The 25939-nt window shown below is 27.9% G+C and overlaps 4 protein-coding genes across 4 annotated transcripts; 1 reads left to right on the top strand and 3 right to left on the bottom strand.

The window, feature by feature from the left end:
* Nucleotides 1-950: 950 nt before the first annotated feature.
* LOC149062467 (dynein axonemal intermediate chain 1-like) lies at nt 951-3194 on the bottom strand. Its single transcript, XM_089224580.1, has 3 exons — nt 2893-3194; nt 1512-1745; nt 951-1439 (listed from the first exon to the last, which is right to left on the bottom strand). Exons 1-3 carry the CDS (start codon nt 3141-3143, stop codon nt 1304-1306), a joined length of 621 nt encoding a protein of 206 aa, XP_089080706.1. The 5' UTR covers nt 3144-3194; the 3' UTR covers nt 951-1303.
* Nucleotides 3195-7689: 4495 nt separating this feature from the next.
* Nucleotides 7690-10713, bottom strand: LOC107167894 (dynein axonemal intermediate chain 1-like). The gene is made up of 6 exons (XM_089215339.1): nt 10618-10713; nt 10041-10242; nt 9609-9973; nt 9244-9523; nt 8988-9152; nt 7690-7784 (listed from the first exon to the last, which is right to left on the bottom strand). The coding sequence occupies exons 1-6, from the start codon at nt 10711-10713 to the stop codon at nt 7690-7692; spliced, it is 1203 nt and encodes a 400-aa protein (XP_089071465.1).
* A 6028-nt stretch (nt 10714-16741) lies between these two features.
* LOC149062466 (uncharacterized) lies at nt 16742-20543 on the top strand. The gene is made up of 7 exons (XM_089224597.1): nt 16742-16880; nt 16956-17126; nt 17197-17334; nt 17407-17532; nt 19347-19611; nt 19756-19914; nt 20285-20543. Exons 2-5 carry the CDS (start codon nt 16961-16963, stop codon nt 19364-19366), a joined length of 450 nt encoding a protein of 149 aa, XP_089080723.1. The 5' UTR covers nt 16742-16880; nt 16956-16960; the 3' UTR covers nt 19367-19611; nt 19756-19914; nt 20285-20543.
* Nucleotides 20544-22495: 1952 nt separating this feature from the next.
* LOC149062465 (52 kDa repressor of the inhibitor of the protein kinase-like) lies at nt 22496-25713 on the bottom strand. Its single transcript, XM_089215338.1, has 2 exons — nt 25682-25713; nt 22496-23261 (listed from the first exon to the last, which is right to left on the bottom strand). Exons 1-2 carry the CDS (start codon nt 25711-25713, stop codon nt 22496-22498), a joined length of 798 nt encoding a protein of 265 aa, XP_089071464.1.
* Nucleotides 25714-25939: the final 226 nt, after the last annotated feature.

The raw sequence follows: 25939 nt of genomic DNA, 5'->3' as shown, positions 1-25939 counted from the left end.
TTACTTTTCTTTGCCCAGCCTTGGTGTTTGGTATAATTTTTTTTCGTGTGGGAACTTACGTACAAGTGTATTTTTTTAGTGTGGGAACTTACGTATGGATATCTTGGGGTAATTTTTGCCTGCTATATCTTGTGTAGGAACTTACATTCGCCCGGTACTATAGTCTTGGTAAAAAAAGAAGGCGTGCCCCCGATTTCAGGATCGGGTCTAGTTGTCCATGTCCAAGCCGGTGACAACAGTTTCATTCGTGTAGCAACTATATTAGTGCGAGGAGAGGAAATATCCCGATCAGTCCGTAAACTTTGTCTTATGTGGATAAGTAATAGTAAAATAATAGTTCATAAAATAACAACAAAATAATTTTTTTTAAATAATTTTCTTTGACATCCAAAATACCTATTATGTCGAATTTGTTTATGTGTAATAATGTATTTACTTTTATATTTATATTATTTATCATTTTGTTTTTCTATTTATCGTGAAACTTGGTTGAAAAATAATTTGTATGTATTTTTTTATTATATAAATATTCTAATTTTTCAAGGCGGTGGCATGTTGACGAATGTATTATATAATTTATGTTTAGTGTTATTATTATTATTTATCGGCGCAATCGATTTTTTATTATTTAAGTAAGCTTTAGTGTGTCAGTGTGTGTCTAACTTCGTGTCATCATGTCTGTCTCAGAACACAATAAATTACTTAAATGTAAAAAAAAATTTTTTTAATACATTTTAAGTCTTAATATAAATATAAAACACAGCTATACATATACAGTCCATTAAAATCCGACCGCAACAATAATTATAGGTGACATAAGCGTTAAAGTTGATATGTATTACAATAAATTAATAAATGACGTATCTAAAAAATGATATAATAATAAAGATATTTTTATCACTTGGAAATGTAAATGATTAAGAATGTATTTTTTTTAATTTTAGGACGAAATAAAGAGGCTGCAATTCACCACCTTTTACTTTTCAAGAAAATTATGAAATTTAAAATTCTGAAAATAATGTTCTAATAATAGTTTTATGGTTGAAATTGAGACTAGCACTAGTAAATGAAAAATTGATCATGGGTGGTGATACCGAGTTACAAAGTTACAAATTCCAATACAAGGTTACCATCTATAATTGATTACTAATTTGTGAAACCGTTTTTGTATTAAAATTATTATTTAGTAATTCCTTGATCTATAGCCTATCCTCACCTATTTATCGAATAGAATAAACCAAACATTATATCAAAAAATATATAGAATTATTGTCATAACTAATCAGAACTAAGATTAAAAAGTTTATTCCCTAACTGAGTTCAACACTGTATGCAATTTTTCTAACTCCAGTGTTTCGGTAGGAATCTGAACTCCTTTCTTTGGAGATTTCATAATCGCACGAAGAGTTGGTGACAATTTGTACGTAACGATAGTACCCCTGTGAAAACAAACGTACAAGAGTCCTATATGTTGTTAAAGTTCTTGAATAAAAAATTTATGTAATGATTACCTTGAACTTCCAACCACAATCAACGGTACTCTCCTGTCAAAAGCTAATCTAACAAGTCGATATTTTTCGGTTGGATGTATAAGCTGTTCACAAACGCAATTTTTAGTGCTCACGTCCAAATCATAAAAAAGTACACGACAGTCCACAGTGATAACACCAAATACTGAACTAGAGAATGGCGACCAACGCACGTCCGTCAAACCCGTCTGAAGGTCGAATATTATTAAAGGAACTCTGCAATTATCGTTACAAAAATTAACATGCAATAAGTATCAAAAAAACACTCTCACACAAACAAATTTTAATCTATAGAAGGCATAGGCGCAATTAGGTGAGGGCTAGGGGGCTTAGCCCTCAAATATTTTTGTATCCCTCCCCCAACAAATAAAGCCATGACTTCAATGCGTAGATTAAAAACTTAGCAGAAGACGGCAATGACACAAGAGGGATTTTTAAATTTATCAATAATAAATATTGAAAGGGATCTAACAAATAGTTTGAAGACAAAACAATTATTGATAAATTTGGTGCAGTAATAGAAAATTAGTATTTTATTGAATATTAACTTAAATAAAATATTGTAAAATCATAATATCATATGATTTTATTTGTGTATTTATTTATTTGTAAGTAGCCATCCGGTTTATAAGCTTTTGGTGGTGCGGGGGTGAAGCCCCTGCGGGTTAGTGTGACTTATACAATTCTAGCCCCCCCCCCCAAAAAAAAAAAAAAAAATTGACCCTAGTTGCGCCTATGTAGAAAGGTAATATCAATAAATATTGATATTTTGTTAGATTGTTGAGACATTTGAATGTTTAGCTAACCAAACTGGTTAGCTGGTGCCTGGTTCGTTATACACATATATATAAATCGTTATTCAGTGACACAATGAACAGTAACCGGGTATCATACGAGCGTTCATATAATATAACCTGCACAAATATACTGCGTAAAACTAATACAAAATCAGGCTAAAAACACTATTGAGCGCAAAATTGTTGAATGTTTAATGTTTACTGATAGGCAATTTCAAATAAATGTCAACACAATCGTCAATATTAGGCTACCAACAAATAAAACCATATCCATATGTAGTATACCAAATCTAAAATCGATTACTATCTACCTGACGAAGATATTTATTTATTATTATAGTATAAATGTCTAACACTTTATTTAAAAAAATGGTAGGTACCTAAAATCGTAACCTCCCTAGTAGTAAATTAAAATAATTATATTATGGATAACACGTGTCCACGAAATGAGGATTCATCTGGCCTTAAATCGTTCAACGGACTCAAAGGAGTATGTTGTATGAATATATGAATGTATTAATACTGTTAACCATGATCAAATTTAAAAGTATATGAGTTAAACTCACTTGGATTTGTCTTCCCACAATTTGATAACGAAATCTTCACTACACGTAAGGTATATATTTGAATCGAATTTATTAAAATCTATTCGGTTTATCGGCATCTCGTGAGCTTTAAATCTCTGAACATAAACACTCCATTCCGTATTACATTTAAAAATAAAACCTTCAACTGTACCGATTAAGTATATTTCTGGATCTGTTGGATTAAATGAGATCGTTGTACCTCTGGCTGTAAACAAATGTAATGTATGCATATTTTTAAATACAAAAAATACAAAAAACCGTTATATTATTATAGAATTATATTACCATGATAAGTTTGTTTGATACCACCAAGCTCGATTTCTGGATACATATCTATGACTAGAGACATTTTCACAACTTTCAACAATTCATTTTGTAACAGTATCCATTGGCAGACCAATCCATCTTCAGACACAGAGAAGAAGTTCAACTCACCGGTAGGCAAGTTTTTGCACCAAACTACCTAGACAATATTTAAGTTTAATATACTTGTTAATTGTATCTAGTGTATCGTGTAAGTTAACCAAACGTTATTTATAAAAACCCATTTTGTATACCTGCATTACACTAGCCATGAGTTTATTACCAGCTGAGTGCGTCGAGTATTGTGGTTCATTTTTCAGTAAGCTGACGTTGTATACGGCTAAATTGCCGTCACGCAGTCCAACGGCAAGGAGATAACCCAAGTCATGGTGAAAACTTAAACACATGGCACCGGATTGAGTATGAGCTACATAATCTGGGTATGACGAATTCTTCAAAACCCACAAGCACACGTAACCAATGTCTGGACTTTCGGTAAATGTTAGTTCACACTGTGCTAAATTTATCACAAATTGCAACACAAATTAATATTTATAACAACGAACTATAGGCGCAAATAGTGGGCTTAGCCTCCCCCCCCCCCCCCAATAAAAACAAATGATTTTACTACATGATAAACATTATTTAATTTAAAAGCATCATAAAAGTATTCAGTAACCTGATCTGAGCTACAGCTTCAGCCCCCCCCCCCAGATTTAAAACACTATATTTGTGCCTATGCAATGAACATTTATCAAACCAAAATATTAACCTATTATCTTCATTACAATTTTTTATTTACCCTAGCTATTATATAACCTATTCACCCACTATATTTAATTATTTTTAATAATTATTCTAGAAGGTTCAACTGTGATAAAATCTAATAATGAAATCATGATCACACAGCTTTCATATTAAGGTTACTTAACCACAGTTTTTTTAATAGTTATTTCAAATTTGGACGAAATTACATATTTAAACAAAAATTAAGATTTTTAATCTTTTGTTGTAAATTAAAAAGTAGGCAGGTATATTAATAGTATATTCATTGGTATTTTAAGCTTTAAGAGTAGCAATATTATTATACTTTATACACACAATGACACAATTTTTCCAAATGTTTATTTTTTTCGAAAAAAAATAATTTAACCTATTATAGTACTATTGCGTGGAATATATTAAAAAAATTACTTGAATCACAATCATATTATAACCTATTTAGTAACATAATGGGCTGACACGAGGGCGGACTGGCCATCTATGAGGCCAGTCAGAAATTTTGTTACTTGAGGCCACAATAATCCTCGTACTCAGAAACTTGTTATGAAATGGAACAGAGCGTATGCCGTATAGTACAGTAGTAAGTGGGTTAGTGGGTTAGAGTAGATTTTTAACTCCTAATATATTTTAATTTAAAGGGAAAAAATAACTTAAAATACAAAAGGTGAAATTAGTCAAAATTAATGTATATTTTTCTAAAAACATTTTAGTCACTTATCAGTTATACTTTCCCCGTTTATTATCGACTGTAAAATATTGTAATCCGTTTTATCTGTTCTAAAATTAGCTACGCTGTACCAAAAAACCATCGTTTGTAAAATAAGTGTTGTGTTGTAGATAACAAAAATCAAAAGTAATCACAATAACAATATGTTGTATAATATGCTTGGATTTAGAGAAAAACATTAATAAACTCATAATATTCTAGTAATAAATAGTATGTGAATGCTCAGAGCCGTGCCGTGGGGGGGGCCTAGGGGGCATATGCCCCGTGCGCATGGTTTAAAGGGGCGCCAAACATTTTTATAATATTTTAAACTTTACATAAATAAAATATATGAGAAAGATTATTGTTTTACAATTATTTTGGACCATTACAAATTTTTTCTGAACAAATTTCTGACTATGTTTGAGGAGTAACAATTAGTCAACCAATTTGTATTGTATTTGTGATAAAGTTGAAATAAAATCTGAATTAAAAATCAAAAGGACAATAAAAAGGAAAGTTATGAGTGGAGAAAATTCATCGGGTGAAGATATTTCTGCAGATCAATTTTTAACATTGGAATACTACAAAGTTCTTGATAATATGATGGCTCAAATGAAATGGAGGTTTGAACAATTATCAAATATTGCTGATGATTTTCAATTCCTTTCTGCTCATTCACTATCTGTTACACCAGTTGAAAAATTAAAAAAAAATGCAGCTGATTTAGCTATCAAATACAACGAAGATATTGACCAGGAAATAATTAACGAAATCGAATTTTTTTATCAAGTAAAAGCAATTTTACCAGACTTAAACGCAACTGCTTTAAATATTTTAAACGCAATTAAAAAATATGAACTTGATTCAACTTGTCCAAACTTAATGACTGCATATAGATTGTTTCTTATCATGCCTGTTACCGTCGCTTCGGGGAACGCTCTTTTAGTAAATTGAAACTAACTAAGACGTATTTACGGTCAACCATGTCGCAAAACAGATTAACCAATTCTGCAATATTATCAATTGAGCATGAAATAACAAAAAACATTGATTTTGAAGACGTCATTGAAGATTTTGCTTCAATAAAGTCCAGAAAAATTAAGTTTTAACTATATGATACGCTCTTATGATACGTTTGTAAATATAACATGTATATATAATATAATTTGTGATTTTTATCATTTTTAATTATTTAATACGGTATAAATTAATAAATTATACCTAACTATTTTGTTTAATAATTACTATTACAATTAACTTTAGTTTTTTGTCAAATTAATGTTCAAAATACGTTGTAAAAAAAAAATTTAATTTAATTAAATAGGAATGAAACGCATTATGATTAATGATAAATAAAATAGGGGGCGAATATTTTTAATTTTGCCCCGGGCGCCAAATCGTAACGGCACGGCTCTGTGAATGCTATTGATTATATTATAACTATACTGGAAAAATAGGGATGAAATCATAGGGGCCAAACATTATACGTGTGAGAGGCCAGTCGGCAATATCCGTCCCTGGGCTGACATACCGTCTCTGCTCAAAATCGTTTTTCGTATACAATGATTTTATATTATTGAATTCAAATTTAACATATCCATAACAGTGAATTTATATTACAGACACCTAATGTATAGCATAGCAACAGTCCCTAAAATTGTGTGTAGTACGACACATTTTGTGTAGTACAAAAAATTCATTGTGCAGTACGAAATTTAAAAGTGTGTTATTCACATTAAACCTTTATACTAATATATTCTATACAATTTTAAAATAACAATATTAATACAGGATATCAGAAAGTTCTTCGACCACAAAAAAAAAAAAACTATAATTTACATACCTAATATAGGTAATTTAAATTTATTTTTATTTATTTCTGATATTATGTAGGTATTATTATTTTCATGCATTTTGTACACTTAAAATGATGAGTTTTATATAAAAAAATTTTTTTTCAAGAAAAATTCTATTTCACAATTTGTTTAAAAACCTTTAAATTTGTTGAATTGAAGTTCTACTTTATTTAAATAAAATTATTTATTGTAAATACATATTAATATTAATTGATAGGTTGATAGGTACTATGTATAATTTAGATTTGACTGATTTGGGACTATGTATGTATTGTGTAGTACGAAAATTTGGATATTTTAGGGACTGCATAGCAATATATACAAACGGTTTCATTGTCATGTCCTTGATTAATGTGATTTAGCTATTTGAATAAACAATATTGATGTGGCTATTTTTAAACTTTAGCCTCCAGATGTTATGTTTGTCAAGAAAAACAAGTCTAGGCATTAAAAATTAAATTTTAACTTTTAAACTTTACGATTTTTTTTTATGAATGTTTCTTTTATTAAATTACTTTATAATTGTATTTAATTCTATGTATGTGTAACGGTAAAAGTACAAATACCAATTAAATATAGGTTCTACCGATAAATCCTTGGTTTTGCTGACTACTGTTGGTAAAATCTAGGAAACACAAAATTATTTGGTCAAACCTCGAATGATTTTTGTAGTCCGGACTTTTACAAACGAGATTTGGTAAATCTTAAGATAAGCAATCAGTGTTTGTAAAATTCCGAAATATTTACCAAATAGGTATACTATTAATTATTTATAATAATTATTATTGAAGCATATTAGGTGGTACATTAATGACTAGTATATTAGATAAACACATTTGTATTATTGCTATATATTATGAGTTACGAACACAATGAACAAATTTATATCATTATTACATAATATTATTGCGATGTTAATACCTATATTATAATTGGTACCTAATAGGTATATTAATTTCTAGTAAGTAGTAGGTATATCATTTTTATTATAATTAAATTAATTTTATTATAAAATTATTTATTTGTACAGGATTGACTGCTGTGGCATCTCGAGTTGCACAATACATTTTTAGATCGAAACTTACATCTGTTAGTCATACATTTTTTCAAACAATCACACCTTATTTATCCTCGTCCACCAGCCAAAGATAATTGCGGTACTGCTTGTCGAATACCAATTTCATTATCTAGTATATTTTCCGATTCTAAAAAATCTTTGTCTTGATAGAAGATTATTATAAATTTATAATTATTATCAGATTTGCCTGCATGTCAATTAAGTCTACCTGGCACCGCGATATTAAAGTCGAAATGAAAATTCTCAAAATCAATATTTAAATAATAATAAATTATGACAAACATTATTAAAGTCGATCGCAGTAAAATGTCATTCGCTGCTTAATTTAAATTTTTACAGTAATATGTATAATAATAATAATAATAATATTCATAAAATAATATAGGTACCTACTATTACCACGGTCATATGTAATAATAACATACATAATACATTTATTGTTATAATACATATCAATAGTAAAAATGTGTGTACCTAGCTAATATACTAGTCATTAATGTAGTACCTAGGTAATATACTTCAATAATTATTATTATTAGAATTAATAGCATAATTGGTAAAAAATTTCGGACTTTTACTAACTCTGATTTTTATCCTAAGATTTATAAAATCTCGTTTGTAAAAGTCTGACTGCAAAAATCATCCGGAGTTCGACAAAATGTCTTGTGTTTCCTAGATTTTACTAAAATCAATTGGTAAATGTTCAAATTTCAGAGATTTATCAACAGTAGTCGGCAAAACCTAGGATTTAACGCTAAATCCTAGGTTTAACCGGTATTCGTACTTTTACCGTAACATATACCTATATTTTATAACAAAATAGTGTAAACACATATACTTCACAGTTATTATTTAAAAATGGTATTAATTTTTACTAATAGGTAATCATTTAATACGTTTTAATCTTATGAATTGAGTATAATATATGTATTTATACATTTATATATTTTCTTAGCATTTTTTCCATTTAAAATTATTATTAATTCAAGTTTCCAACTTAAACAACACGTGTGGACAACAACTATGACGCATTCACTGAGTTGGTAAGTATAATGTTGTGTGGCATAAAAGACATAGAACTTAGATATTTCTAAAATCTATAAAGTTAATTTTTACTACAATTAAGATTATTTTCAAGGCTTAAAGTTAAACCAATGTTGTTATAAATAAAATAAAGTAAAAATATTGATCAGACTTATCTACAATACAGGCTTCAAGACAAATTTATGTTTACTAGTTTCATAAATTTCTATAAGTACATTATGTAACTGGGTATATGTAAATTGGGTTAAGTTGAGGTTTATTTCCACTTAATTTATTTATTAAGTTCAAAGTTGTTACTTACGAATGCATAGTGTTATACCAAACATGTCAAAATAATCAGGACTCCAATTAATATCAGTAACAATTAATTTTTTTTCTTTTTCGTATATCATTGTCCACATTAACAATAAGGTACCTTCTCCTCTGTCCCTGAATTGATCTGAGGGGTCTTCATAATATCGAAAATCTGGTCATAAATTTACAATGTAATAAATATGGGATTAACATTATAATTAATATACAGTAAGGTTTCTAAAAAATAAAATTTCTTCTTCTACCTTGTGCTATGGAATCCGTAGCATTTAAGCTGATGATTTTTTCAAGAATCTTAGAAACTTTTAACAATTCATACGTAATTTCGTCTTGTTCAATAAGTATTTTTTTACGAGGTTTATTTTTTCTCTTTCCCATATGTGCGGCCAGTTTCTCTTTCATTTCTTTTTCCTTTTCTTCAATTTGTATTGCATAGTCAACTTCGTAAATGTCATATATACCAGAAAGTGAAACAGACGCACCAAAATCAAACTTCTTAGTTATCGGGGTTTGAGTATCTTTATTCTATAGTTTACAAGAGTTAAACGTTGTAAATAATATAGCGTACAATTGTAGCTGATCTAAAGTATATCATATTGCCTAATCTTACCCTCACGATAATTTTTTTAGTTTGAGAAACTCTGTCAAAAAAGTTAAATTTGTTTTTAAGTTTCACCACAGTACACAATTTCGTTACTGGCAAGCTTAAAAAGGACTCATCAGATACTTTTTTTGATACGTGTGATTCTACTTCTTCCTCAAGTTCATTTTTGAGATTTGTCGATACACTCTCAACTTCACCTTCCATCTCCAAGTTTTCATCCACCAACTCTTCGTTAACGTCTTCAACAGACCCTGATTCTTCAATGTTTACGTCTAATTTTAACGGTTCAATATATTCTTCTTCTTCGCCTTCTTCTGCAATATATTCACCCATTAATTCATTATTATCTTTACCTAAATTTTCTGGTTTTCCTGTAAAACAAAAAATAGGGGTTATAAAATAATTAATATATTCATAAGTTTGTATTAACTGTCTTACTGCATAACTCATTTTCAATTTGTATAATGGCATTCATCGATTCAAAATGATATAACGTAGTTTTCAACTCGAAAAGTTTTATTCTATTAGTGATTTCTTTCTTTGGTAAAAACATTTTTTTTTTATTGCTATAAATTACTTTAGCATGCGGTGTTGGTGGTTCTTTAACAAAAAGAGCATTACCATAAACTTCATCTAATTCCTACAACATATACATTTATTATTGTATTGTTATAAAAGTTATTAATTATATAGATAACATGTCTTAGTATACTAGTTTTGGGAAAAAGACTCTATTAGGTAAGTAGATTCTTCGATATCATTTAATTTAGGTATCAGAAAATCTTTTCTATATCATTATATATTAACCACAAATTGCATTAATTTTTTATTCAAATGATATCCTTTTTTTTTTGAAAAGTGCAAAATCATTTTTTTGAACAGTTACATGAATATTTGTATGTTTGACTCAATTTTGTCATTTAATATATCTTTAAACTGGTCAAACTCCATAATTTCTTATTAATTAATAACTAACTAATATAATTAATATAATCATTCAAATATTTTATTTTACTTCTTGATTTAAAATTAACTGATCGTCAGGTTTAACCGGATCATCAGAAGATACAATTTTCACAATTTCTTTTGCTTTTTTCTTCGAAGATTTCATTTTTTTTTTTTTTGTACTAGGGCCAGTGAATATTAATTTTCGAGTTTAATATTACATATTAAGCTTTACTAATTAAATATCAATAATTGAAATACAGCAAATTGTCTTAGTAACTAATTGCATTGGTATGTACAAAATATACTTTCCACAGTGTTGGCAACCCGATTATAACAAATTTGTATTCATTTTGTTTCAGTTATGAATTATGATACTGACCAACCTAATGTGTTATTCTAAAGTATGTAGCAACAAACCTATCTTGTATTTTATACCTAAGCTCACAAGTTACAACCTACCTATAGTTAGGTACAAGAAACTTCTCGTGTAATATAAATGAACATTGTTATATTTGAATTCCGATTAATAAAATTTTTAAGTACCTATAACTAAAGTTAAATATTAGAGACTACATTTTAAAGTCGTTGATATTTATTTTAGAATTATTTTACTACTTAAGTCTTAAAAAAAGTTCAGTTGTTATAAAAACTTCTATTTTTGAAATGAGTAGCCCTATTTTTTACTTCACATTATTTAGGGAATAATATTCTTGAAAGTTTAATAAATCCTAATCAATATTCTAATGAGTAGTTTCTAAATCATTAAAATATTAATACAAAGGATAAAATCCTTAAAAACTGTTTTACAAAAATAAAAGCTTTATATTAATAGATCAATATTTATTTCATACTACAATCATCTAAGGCCCCATATCTATTTTAAAACTGTCGTTCGAACTTTGATTTAGATGCATCAAAATTCTCAACAAAATATCTCCTGAATAATAAAAAATTAAAAAGGGGGGCTGCTTGAACATGACAAATTAGATGTTTTTATTATTGTCATGCTCTTAAGTTCAAGCAATCTTGATCAATAGCTACATTCTTTTAAATAGTTGTTCGTCCATATGACTATATGAACCATAATAAAAGACACCCCAAAAGCTTCAATTTGTTGACAATAACTTACACTATTTTTAAACAAAAATAAAAATTGTATTTAAAATAAAAATTTCATTACAAGGTGTATCATTAATCATTATAATGATTGCCAGTGGCGGCTCGTGCTATAGGGCACACGGGCACGTGCCCCACCTAAAAAATTGAGAAGAAAGAAGAAAAATGGATATTAAATTATTAAAATTAAAATTGAATCAGTATTTCTTCCATCATAATATAAGTTGGTACTTGGTATTCGGTATATTATCGAAAAAAATGTTTTATTAAATACAGGTGCTCCTAGATACGATACGTGCATTCCTAGACCTATTTCAATTTGACACTAATCTATTTGAATTCAACAGGATTTCAGACAATTTGTTCCACTATGCAGATACTTGTCTATGGTCAGACCCCTCTGGTCGGTGAATGGTGATCCGTGATTGGTCGCCGATCGTCGTTAACTATCGGAGACCGGGGTCAACCGGTGTCATAGTGTCAATAGGTAAGGCGACATCAGACACTAGCACTGCGAGACATGCGCAATCATGACCGGTTTTCGTCTGACGAGTGGGTCAACTTAAACCGAATAGAGTATATCCCAGTTAGCACCATATATTATTTAGATATCCTTTTTTTATTCTCAATACATTCTAGATATCCAGATGTATAAATGAATATCCAGTGAATATTAGAATAAAATTAATTAATTTAACATATTCATTAAATATTCTTAATATATTGTTATAAAATTATCTCACTGTAGTTTAGATATCAATAAATAGTATATGTAATTATTATGTATGTATAATTATATATTTATTCTATATATATGCATAGTTTATGCTCATTTATATTTAATTGTAATAGTCATGGAATTATAGAAGAATAATATATTCATGGTTATAGTTGTTAACAATTATATTATACCATGGTTAATGGTTATGACATAACGTTGGGTCGATCGATTGATTAAACAATTTGTACGTGATAAGGTCGTTTTTTTTACTGTTGACAGTTGTGCTACAGTTAGAACATTTACGTGTTTTAACGAATGTTTGATGAACAATTATTAGTTTACTTGTTACTTACTATTACCCTTTTTACTTTGTGTACCGCGCGGTGAGAATACTAAAATCTATTGTTATTTGTTTTGTTCAATGTTCATTATTCCTTCAAGCCTGCGACTTGCGAGTATCTCATATAATAGTGCCATCTGCCTCGTTTATTCACTAATCCACGTGGTTCATATTTCAACTTTTCTATATAGTAAGTATTTTATACCATCATATTATTAATTTTACATTGATATGGGTACTCGGACTTAATAATTTTTAATTTTTTTGTGTGACAACAAGGGCACCCAATAAGGAGTGCAAGAGTCACATGTCACCCCCTAGACAAATGTGAAAGTATAGTGATTTTTTTTAATTGTAAATAATAAACTGCTTTTATTGATGATATTATACTTCATGACTTATCAAATAGATACCTAAATCGTTTATCTTTGCCATATACTTGTATATTTATTTTCTGTTATTTAATAAGAGCAATTTTGTTGGTTCCTAGCTTTTTTTTAATGATATTGTTACCCTTCAAGGTTTTGATTGATGGGCTTTCTTGTCTGACAATGTATCTTTTTATGTTACCTATAATATATAGTAAAAAACAATACCTACCAAATAATATTTATTTTCCAACAATAGATTACAATTTACAATACTTAATTTAAGCAGTTGGTCACTTTCAAGCCAATATCTGTGTGTAATTGAGAGTTGTTATGCTGCTAATAAAAAGTTAATGTACATACACATGTAAAAAAAAGTGTAAAATAAATAAATAATATACTAGTAGGATGCATTTATAGTCATGTTGGTTAATTATTTAGTCTAAAGAAACTACACATTACTGTTATATAAGGCCAATATCTCATTACAGTATAGGTATAATATTTTATTAATATTTATTAATACCCGTAATAAAATATATTTATGTAATATATAAAATAAATCAATTTAATAATTAATAATTGGTATACTAATTAATGATTACCTATAGTAGATGGCATATGGCCCCATATGAAAGGTAGAATATCAGCAGTAGTTTCCATATTACAAGAATACCCATATACAAGTATCAAGTACCTAGTTAGATAGTAGCTAATTTGGTGGTAAAGATTATACATTATAATATCATAATCTTTGAGATTGGTTCAATATTATAGTAGTTTACATTAAGTAGATTCATACATATTACACATAATTATTAGTGTTGACAAACAACTTAGTTTTTAGTTTTTTAATTTGTTTAAGATTCTGTTAATGTATATCTACCTATTATAATCTTAGAAAAATATGAATGGTGTAATTGTGTGAGTAACTACTATATTAACTATTTTTCTTAATTAAGCATATTCTAAAAGAAGTGCATCAGCAAATTTAGTCCTATTAATTTATAATTAGATACAGATAGTATTTTACTTATGTAACTTGTGAGGAACTTTAAAAAATCCAAAATATGTATAACATAATGCAATTTAATTCGAAATTATAGGTACATAATATTCTAATTCCTAGACAATACAAGTTTATGATTGTATATTTATTTAATTTATTAATTAATTATTATTAGATATATTTGCTTATACAACCTGGCATCATTAATACAGCCAGATTTATATTCATGAACAAATTTAACTTCAACATTTTGTAAAATATGTCTATTAATTATACTATGAACATTTAAAAACATTACTGGTCATTACTGAGTTTTAATTTCATTATAATTAGTGTGGTTTTTGTTATGCTGTACCTATCTAAATATTATTTACCTACTTATAACAAGTTAATAACTGATTTTTGAATAGGTACACTAAAATAAAATAGACACACTTAAAAAAAATACCAATTAACATACAAAATTAAATAACCTTAAATCCTAGTAGTATAATTTAAAATGTAATTTTTTTATTATTTCATTATCTTTTCAACTTAAAAATATCCCATGTACTAGTATATCAAATCATTTGTTAAAAAATGTTGATACAATTTTCCAATATACACTATAATATTATTCTAATCTATTTTAATTATTATTTATGAATAAAACGTTTGATAAAATTATAATTTTTTTCACTTGCTTAAACTTCAAAATGTCTAGAAAGTACTCAAGACAGCATTATAATCGATTAATTAGGAATCATATATAGGAATATTATTAAAAGCTTACATGCGAATGTAGAAATTAAATCTGAACCATCCTCTTCAATTGAAATTGCATCTATACAAACTTCTTCTAAAAATGAGCCACATAATGAGTTCATGGATAATAATATATCTTTTTTAAATAATTCTGTAAATCAAAATCTAAAAGAATGTGAATTAAATTCCCTTGAACATTATGAACAAATTAATAATATGGAACACAGTGAGGACAATAGTGAATCTAGCTTTGATTGTAATACTATAGCAGCTGATGACGAATCAGATGGTGAAGAAAATAAATATGAAAAGATTTTGAATATTAATTCAGTTGAAGTAATGTCCCATGATCTTCATAGTTGGGCAGTTAAACATAGAATACCTCATATTGTATTAAAAGATCTACTATCAATATTGAGGAAAAGTGCTGATTTTTCTATGTTACCTAAAGACCCTAGAACATTTCTACAGACTCCCAGGAATACAATAATTCATAATGTCAATTCTAGTCATTATTGTCACATTGGAATTATAAATGGTTTAAATAATTTGTTTAAAAACAGAGTAGACGCCATTCCTAAAGTAATAAGATTAGCAATTAATATAGATGGACTTCCATTAAGTAAATCATCCGGAAGTCAGCTTTATAGGTATGGTAAAAAACTGTAATCAAAATAGTATATTTCCAATCGGAATATATCATGGTTATGAAAAACCTTCAGATTTTAATGAACTATTGTATAAATTTGTTGAAGAAGTAGCTGACATTTCTGGGAAGTCCATTATAGTTTGTGGTAAAGAAACAATTTTTGAGATAGAAATGTTGCTTTTTGATGCATTTGCCAAATCTAGTGTTCTTTTTATAAAAGGTCACGCAGGTTATTCTTCATGTTCAAAATGTACACAAGAAGGTATTTATTTTAATAGAAGAGTATGTTTTCCAGATATAGATTTTACAAAGAGGACTCGTGATGATTTTATTGTACAAACTCAAGAAGATCATCATATTGGTCGAACTACCTTAGAAAAAATCCCAAACCGTGATTTGGTTGATAAAATACCACTTGATTATATGCATCTCATATTATTAGGAGTTGTAAAGCGTTTATTAGTAGGAACTTGGATATTTGGATAACCATGGTTATTGGAAAACAATATTCAACAATTGAAAATTTCTTTAATAAGCCATGTGATTATTCTGTAATCAATGTACATATTGTCAAACACTTGAGTACACATTTTATGACTTGGCCAATTAGTCATATTTGTAACAAACTAGTAAGGTTACCTTATGAAACATTGGGTAGTATTTCCTTTATTACACACACCATGAATTTAATTGCTTAAGTGTACAAATTAAAAACATTAATCCTAATATAATCCTAATATAATATATTGTATTGGCAATACCATGGTTCTGTAAGATATGTATATTATAAAAGTATATAATAGATATACATTTTAAATACTTAATATAATTTTTTTAAGTGATACACATGACGGTAATAATATATTATACACAGGATAGTTTATTAAAATATTATGTTTATTCTATGATTGTAGATACTATTACATACCTCCTATCCTAAATAAAAATGAGTGAGCCAAATAACATAGGTTGGTATATTGTAAAATTTCTTGATGAAGATACAATTGAAGCTGTGCCGAGTAATTGGTTGAAGAATTTTGAAAACTGTGTATGGCCTTTATATACAGAAAAAAATAAAATTGCTGCTGCAATTAAACAAAAAGAAAATCCAAAAGATGATTGGACAAGTCATAAAATATTTATGATGTCAAAAAAAAGAATGATGAATTTTCAACAAGTAATGCGTTTAGCTCATAAAGCCACCATAGATTCAGAATTATCAACTATGGAAGATGATCCTCAAGACATATCAATGAAAATCTAGAATTTCTAAACCTAACCCAAAGTATTTTATATCTGATAGTGAAGAAGACATTCCTCAAATAAAAATAAATAAAACTAAAACCCGGTTAAAAATTCCAGACTTCCTGGATCAGTTATCTGGTCAGTACTTTATTACTTTTTTGATTTTTCTAAATTATTATTATTATTTTTATTATTCCAATATTTTAAATGTAGAATCAATGTCTCCTGAGTTACTTAATTTGCATAACAATACTTCTAAGAATATTGCTGAACAGAAATCACATTCAATTGTAAAGAAGCGTTTATCTTATGAAATAGATGATGGTATATTACCTAATGCTAATAAAAAAAAAATTATTATTGATTTCCCAGAAATGAATTCAGGTTTGATATTCTTAATAAACTATATAATATGAGTTTTTAAATAAAATGTTTAATGATATTGCTTTTATAGATGTAAGTAGTCATCGTTTTAAGGTCTCTAATACTATAATAAATGAACAGGACAAAAACATTAATAACTCGATAACGTTTGATTCTGAAGATTTATTTTCTGATATTATTTTAGATTCAAATGTAGCTGTTGAAACAAGTAATTTTTATTTGAAAATGTTCATTATTAGAAATAACTGATTATTAATATTAATTTGTTCTTGTGTTGCAGATAATTATAATAAGATTAGTCTTATTTCTAATAAAAATTCAGCATCATTGGACAACGATTTTCAAATTAATGTTATGAACAGAATTAATGAAAAGTTCAGTGAAGTTCAAGACCACATCTCTAAAGGTATTTGAATTTTCATTGTGTGAATTTTTTCAATAAAAGTTTTAAATATTAACATTTAATGTATGGTATATTTTACATTAAACACTCAATTATTTTTACTTTGCATACATTACAAATTTACAATCAACCCTAATTTTCTAATGGAAATACCTAGATACAATATGTCTTCTCACCTCTGGCTATATTATTGCTATAATATATATTTAATTTTGTTACTTTGTAATATAGTGTAGTATATGTTATACCAGGTGAATGGTGATTCTTTTATCACTGATCTGATGAGCGGAGAAGTGGACAAACATTTTACGGGGTAACCCCATACCACTCCACTCCGCTCATCAAAACTTTAAATACTAATAATTTATAACCAGGGCTAGGATTTGTATGCAACAGCATGTTTTTTATGCGACTTCTGATTATTGATTTTGTCAGTAAAGTCCACAAATCACCTCACGATGAGATAAATGGTGGTGTTTTTATTTTGCATGTTTTTGCATATTTTGGATAAAATACATATTAATGCATATTATATTGAATAAAAATAATAAAATAAATATTATTGCATATTTCGATTATAAGAATGCGAAAAATGCATGTTTTTAATATATTTCGTAATTAATATTTATAATTTAATATATATCATATATTAAAAGAAATTTTGGCTTTTTATCCCAAGTCATAACTCATAATTAAACTACAAAACAAGAATTTAACACTTCAAGAAAGTGTACAGATTATAATTTCTTCTTCTTTCGTGTCGTTCAGATCTCGGTCATCCAAAAAGCCGCGACTGCTGCCGCTTTGTCATTTGCCAGGTATAGGTCATTTTCATCACAAGTAGTTCCTATTAGAGGGCATTGTAGTAGGTGGCCCATTGTCTGTATTTCACCACATTTGCAGTTGGTTGACAGATTATAATAAACGCTAGGGATTGACTTTTTGAATGTAACAGTAGAATCGCAGATGAAATTAAGAACAAATTATCTTTGATTTTACAAAAAAAAATAAAGGATTTAAAATTCTACAATCAATAAATAAAATATTAAATGGTGAATCGGAAGAGGACAATTTCAGTTGTAACCTAACACCATGAGAAATTTCTTTACTTAAATATGCGCCAACTACATCATGTGACGTTGAACGGAGTCAATACAAAGCCATAATACAATTCAATCGCCGATCATTCATTTTCGAAAATTTAAAAAAATATGTGGTCGTAGCATGTAACACACGTAGTGAATGTGAATTATAAATTTTATTTCTAAATTATTTTATTTTATATCTCAATTATATTTTTATAATTATATTAAGACAAACAGCCAACCACTGATATATTTCAATAGATAAATATTTTTTTTGTATCCATCTATATTTATATTTTTGTGTTTATCTTATAAGAATTAAAATGCATATTTTTGCATATTTTGGTAAATAAAATGCATATTTTACAATTTTTTATTCCATACAAATCCTAGCCCTGGTTATAACTCATAAACTACTCGCCCCAAATTCGATTTTCATGTATCAAAATACTAAGAAAAATATTTTGCTTTGGAATATAAAATTAAAAACCTAATGTTGTCATTCAAAAAAGTAAAAATCTTAAAAAATTATAAGGATAAAAATTATATTTTTTAATAAAAACGTTGTTTTATAAGTGACTTGAAACTGTAAATAAATATTTTCAAAAAAATTGACACTTTTTGAAATAATGAGTGTTGTTTGATAAAAGAATCAGCCGGTAAAGGTGTGTTTATAGTTAATTATTAAATAGAAATGCTGTTATTAATAAATTAAATATTAATTTTCTTTAGAAAAGAACTCATCAACTTAAGAACTTATCATAAAGAAATTTCAAGGATACTTGTTTCAATAAATTTACGTCACACAGAAATGAATAATTGCTTATTTAACATCCAGAATTTAATTTCAAACACAATTACAGGAGTATCACAAGAAGAAACATATGACAATAATAATACATTGTATAACTTATTTCCCATATCAAGTATAGCAGATTTCAATGAAATAGACCAAAAACATGACTCTATCAAAGGAACTCAATTATTTTCTTTATTGGTAATTTTACATAATATGTAGTTTCATTTCTCACATAGGTAGATCCAAGTGATTTCTGTTTAGGTATATTCATATGCTGGAAACACGGCCAAACTTTTACATATTCTATTAAAACTGTATTTATTCATGAAAACAATTTTGTAGGTTAAAAAATTTGCCTTAGTTGGTGGTAACAGCGAGGTTGAATATATAAGAAGATTTATGAGGAAGACATTAAGCGATGAAGTAGCTGCGAATTTCAGTCTTAAAGGAAAGCAAAATAAAATGAGCTTCTATCTACAACAACTTCTTATCTTCTTAAGTGTAAGTTATGTTCACTCTTCACTTCCTTTAGAATCAAAATAATGTACATATTTAATGTTATTATAAATATCAAAATTATTGAAATAATATATATATTTACATAAGCACAAATAGGGTTCATATTGGGGGGGGGAGGGAGGGCAGCCCTTGTCATAAAAATAACTTGTCATCTTCCTCAGACCACCATCACATATAATATTTTATATTATATTTTTCTTGGGTCCTAAATATTGGTTGGTGGGCTGAGCCAACCTTAGTTGCACCTATATATATAAAAATAATATTAATACGTTTAAATTATATTTATGAATTTTCTCAATTCTAATGAACATTTAAATAAAATATCTCAATTAAAATTTTTTTTTTCAAGGTGCTATACGATTGAAGTATCCCGACCTCGCTGACAAAAATATTGAAGGAATTCAAGGAGTTTAGTTAGCTAAAGCTAAGGAACGATTGAAATTTGTGTCAGAAAACATAACTAAAGCTAATTTTTCAAACAATGACAGTAGTACTTAAATTTTTATTATATATACCTTATACAAAAATGTTTATATGAAGTTAATTTTTTTTCAATGTTGGTTACATTAAATTTATATGTAAATTTTTATAAGTTTATAAAGAGTTACTTTTAGAGCACTATTCATTGTGTATACTATATAATTTCCATTCCTATGTTGGTTGCGTAAAGTTTATAATTTTATAAGTTATAAACAGTTTTTATTTAGTAATATTATTTAATTTTTTTATTTTTATTTCACTGTTTGTATTACATTACATTTATATCAATAATTAATAAAGTTGATTACATTTATATTGTTAAACTTAATAAATAAGTTTTAAGTTTGAAATTGTTATTAATTTTAATATATTATATGAATAATTCAACACTTATATTATGCACATGGTCAATTCTTTTTATACCTATCTACTTTTAATTTAAATTAATCACAAAACTAAATGTATAAGACTGTTATGTTTGGGAAGGTTTACAATTTTTGGAATTTTCAGACATATCATTCCCAAAGTTACTATGATAAATTCTGAAATATATATATATATATATATATATATATATGTGTGTGTGTGTGGGAGGGGAGTCTCTCCCATAGAGAGAGTTCTTGACCATCACCTCGTTGCTTATATAAGCAACTATAGTGATGGGTGAAGTGTTACTATAGTAACGATGTGTGTGTAACTTTGTAATTTGTTAGTTGTTTTTATATTAAATATCGCGAGTGTAATTATTGAGTAAGCATTATAGTAACCAGTGTGCCGATTAGTGTAATTAAGTTGTGTCGTTTTACAGAAAGTTATAAAGCCAGTAATATCTTGTATACCGTAGATATATTTTGCCTGACGGATCACACATATATATACAATTGTATAAGTACTAATTATATATGTAGTATGTACAAGTATTAACTAGGGATAATTTTTGAATATTATACATTTATTTGACATATATTCTATGAATATTCATTTCTTGTATAATGAAACTTCTGAAAACATATACAATGGATGTTTATAGGTGGAACATTTATTTATTCCTATAATCATCTTTGGTGATATATAGTATAAAATTGAATAATCCTAGAATATGCTGTCCATCCTGCAACTATGTTCTTGGAATATATCAAGAATAAATTATTGTTAACTGGGATAGGTATACGCTCTAACTTGTAATTCTAAAGTAACATATAATTTGTATAAAACTAATTTTTCTACTCAAAAAATTTGTAAAATTTGTCGTCCCCTAAATGTCCCAGCTCTAGACCCAGGCCTATGGGGCCTGTGAGGCTATGCCTAAATACACCTCTGACAACGGACCCCTCCAGAGGTCCGTGCCCAGGGGCTCTGCCCCATGCCCCACCCACTCACCAACCCTGGAATAGGGCTCTCGATCTGGTACGTTTATTGATATACACGTAGTCCGACCTTAAAATTTAAATAGTAAAATCTATGAATACCCGTGCAATGTGTATTTAATTACACATGTTTTTAAAGTTTGTGTACACGTGTGTCTGAATACACGTGTATTAAAATTACCCGTATTTTTAAGGTACAGTAGTTTTTATAAACTTAAAATAAACAAAATTAATTATACTGTCATGTAATTTTGATCCTTGGAACACCATTTTTGTGGTACTAGGTATTACACTGAGTTAATGTAATGTGTTTGCGCCGGGAACGACAACAATTTTAGGCCATGTGCCCGGTCGCTAAAATGCTTCGTGCGCTGTACCAATGCCACACACCGACCAACCTGTGTAATTGTGTGTACGTGTGTTATAGCTCAACTAGAAGTGGTTGGGTTCGCCGCGCAAATACTAGTGAGCTATGTGGTGTGGTAATGTGTAAGGTGTGTATATGGCAGGCGCGTACACAAAAAAATATTTTGGGGGGGGTTTTGGTTGTACATTTTTTTAATTATATAATCTAACCTAAACTATAGTCTAACAAGAAATTTACACAACTTCAATTAGGTATAGTACAATTTATTTTATAATTTCTCATAAAATTCGTTAATTATTAAAAACAATTTAAATAATATTTAATTAAAAACATGTATTTTGAATTTTTATAATATAAAATCTTTTTTTCGAGGTAGTCTTGCAAATCTGTTAATGACTTCGTCAATATCAATGTCATCATTTCTATAAATATTCATGAGCGATAATCCTGTCAATCGATCTTGTCCAATATTATTTCTTAAATAGGTTTTCAGTCTCCGCAATGTTGAAAATGAACGCTCTGCAGTAACAGTCGTTACAGGTAAAGTAGCTAATATTGTTAAAAGGCACTTTATATTCGGATAGAAATCGCTAGAAATTTGACTTAAGGTAGTTAATGAACATTTTGGGCGATCATCAGCAGATACATTTTGCCACTGTGTTTGCCAGATTTTAATCTCAGTATCAAACGTATCAAAATTAGGTAATAATGGTTTGTAAAACAGTGCACATTCCGTTAATGTGTTTAAATATGTAGTATTTTGAGTTATGTACTTAGGAATTAATAATTGTAAACTGGACATTATACGATGATGTTTGGAAAACCTTTCTTCTAGTTGAAGAATAAAATGATCCAATAAAGGCAAAAAAATAGTACGTTTATAATATTGTTCTTGTGTATCAGCTGGTGTGTTATCTCGACAAGTTTGCCGACCTACTGTTCTGGACAATTTAATAGGTATATTAATATCACCTTCAAGCATTGCTTTTTCGCAATCAGAAAAAATATTTTTAAAACTCTCATCTGAGTTACTCCTTTTTTTAATTAAGATTGTACGTACGTCATCAACTCGTTCATAACAATAAGATAAATCTATATTGACTTTTTGAAATCTATATTTATTTTTATGTGGTCATGTAGTGGTGTGATTGACGATTATAATATAGATAGTGATCGAGCACTACGAGTCATATTACGATGGAAATGCGAGTAATTAAATAAAACTAAACTAAAAATTAATAAATAATAAAACTTTTTTCCTGAAATTTCGGGGGGGGTTTGAACCCCTAAAACCCCCCCTTGTATACGCGCCTGGTATATGGGTGGGTGTGTATATAATTAATTAAACTAAAATAAAAAATAAATGGTAACACGATTGCTGACAAAAATGAGTTGCTGTATAATACACAAATTAAATAATAGTACAATTAATATATGATAAAATCACAGCAACACAATATGTATAAAAAATATAATATATATAATAAATCAAGCCCTTATGGCTATAACCGTATACAATATATATTGTGGCCCTTCTGGCCCAACAGAAAAAGATATATATAAATGAGCGGCCCTTATGGCCAAGCAAATGACAATATAATATTCCGGCAGCTATTAGAGCTGTAGTCCGTAAAAATAAAGTATAATTATGGTAAAATTAATAGATAATAAAAATAAAGGTATAATTCACGGTAGCTATTAGAGCTACGTGAAAATATAAAAATGTTAGCCCTTCTGGCTCAACAGAATAATATTAATATATAATATAATAATATCGGCATACGATAGCGTCCTAATCTGCATATTATTACATAATTAAATACAATTAACTAAAATAAAATATCATAATAATAAAAGGTATGTGTTGCATGTGTGTGTGTGTGTCGATCAGGTGTAGGAAGCGCGCGGAGCGGTCGGCGGTACTGCCACTAACGTACCTAATAATAATATAGTCGTTCCGGGCGCAAACATAATGTTATGTATTTTTTGATCACCCGATAATTGCCAGTTATAAATAAATATACCAATTATTGCGGCATACAAGTAAAATCCAAAATTGATATTTTAAGTTTTAATTTATTGCACATCGACCACGATCAAACTATAACAACAATAAAATAATACCTAAATATAACAACATCATTGCAAATTCATTATGTTAAGAATAAAATAAAATTTACACATTATTTTGAGTGACTTTTATTTCATTTGTGCGTTGTACAAAATTATTTGAAATTCTTGTTCACGTACGTATTTAAGTTTAATTGTTTCATTAATTTATAAAATGAGTAATAACTGTAAAAGTTGAGTGTGGCTATAAGCTAAAAACCAAGGCGATAAAGCTTAATATTGTGATTTGTGTACGGAAAACGAAAATAATGAATTTTGTTGTATTGGTGGAACCACAGGATCTTTGGGTAAACATTTGAAAACTATAAATGGTATAAAACCGCTCACGACTGTAACACGAAGGTATGTACTAATAAATATATATTAATATATAAGCCACATAAAGAATTTAAAATTCTGTAGGGTTTTACATTTTTAATTAGAAAAAATCTCAATTTTTCATGAAAATAACAGAATCCGATAAAATTCAACGGTTAAACACCTATAAAAAAAATTGTGATGAAATTATTTTTGAAATTTGTTCAGAGCTAATAGATATTCATATGTTTAAGATTATATTAAATTTCTAAAAGTTTCTAATGAAATTTGAAATTTATATCGAAAATAACTTCAAGAAAACAAGGAATTTCTAACATTTTGGAAGTTGTACATTTAGCTTAAACATTGTTAAATTTGTTTAAAACTTTCGTCAAGTCTTTACATTAGTACTGTTAACGGTTTTTGAAACTGTATCCATAATTATGCGGTACAGTGATAAAAATTCACCAATAAACGCGTGGGCATCAGCGGCTGCTTTTCATTCACCCGAAGGAACTAAGCCACTATAGGATATATTTTACAGGGCTTTGCACCGGAATAATTTTTTCGGGTTTTGGGTTTTGGGTGTTTAAGGAAAATTTTGGTTATTGAATTTGGGTGTTTCGGGTTAATGAACTTTTCTGGTTATGGTTAAATGTAAATTTATTTGGGTTAATTATGGTTAATTCGGGTGTTAAAAAATACCCATGTTTTATATCAATTAACATGAGATTTTCGACGCGAATTTGGTATTGTACTTTTATTTTATTTTTAAAGCAAATATAATTTAAAAAAAAAACATATTAAAATCATACTTACCATTAAAAAGTCATTTTTCTACAAAAAAAACTTCTTGTTTATTATTTATTTTGATCAAACATAATTTTGTTGTTAGTATTGTTGAATACAAAGGTTAGATAACACAAATATAATTATTTAATATTGTGAAATAATATAAAACAATGATCTAGATTCTACACCTTTAGTTGGTTTATATTTAATATTAATTCATTAAATTTATATTAATTTTTCATATTATATTCTGTTGTATTTGTAGTCTGTACACTGTATAGACACGTTTGACACTGTATATTATTGTGATCACAAGCATGGATAAAAGAATAGATCACAAGTCATGACTAAACGCAGGTCACAAGCAACACAAGCAAATAAGGGTAATACACGCGCGTGTTTAAAGATAATATCGTCGAGAATTAATAATTATACAGTTGCAGTCAATATCAATAGTTGATACAACATAATATTATTATGTTATGTTTTATTAATATAACGCCAACTATTTTCTTATCTTCTTATTTGCGTAAAATACATACGAATTGATATGCCACTCATTTCTTTGTAT

This window comes from Diuraphis noxia, unplaced genomic scaffold, assembly GCF_037042655.1.
Source record: "Diuraphis noxia isolate RWA-SAM2 unplaced genomic scaffold, SU_Dnox_SAM2 contig0001, whole genome shotgun sequence".
NCBI classification, from domain to species: Eukaryota; Metazoa; Arthropoda; class Insecta; order Hemiptera; family Aphididae; genus Diuraphis; species Diuraphis noxia.
The sequence above is the reverse complement of the archived record's forward strand: the minus strand, read 5'-3'. Positions and strand labels throughout refer to the sequence as shown.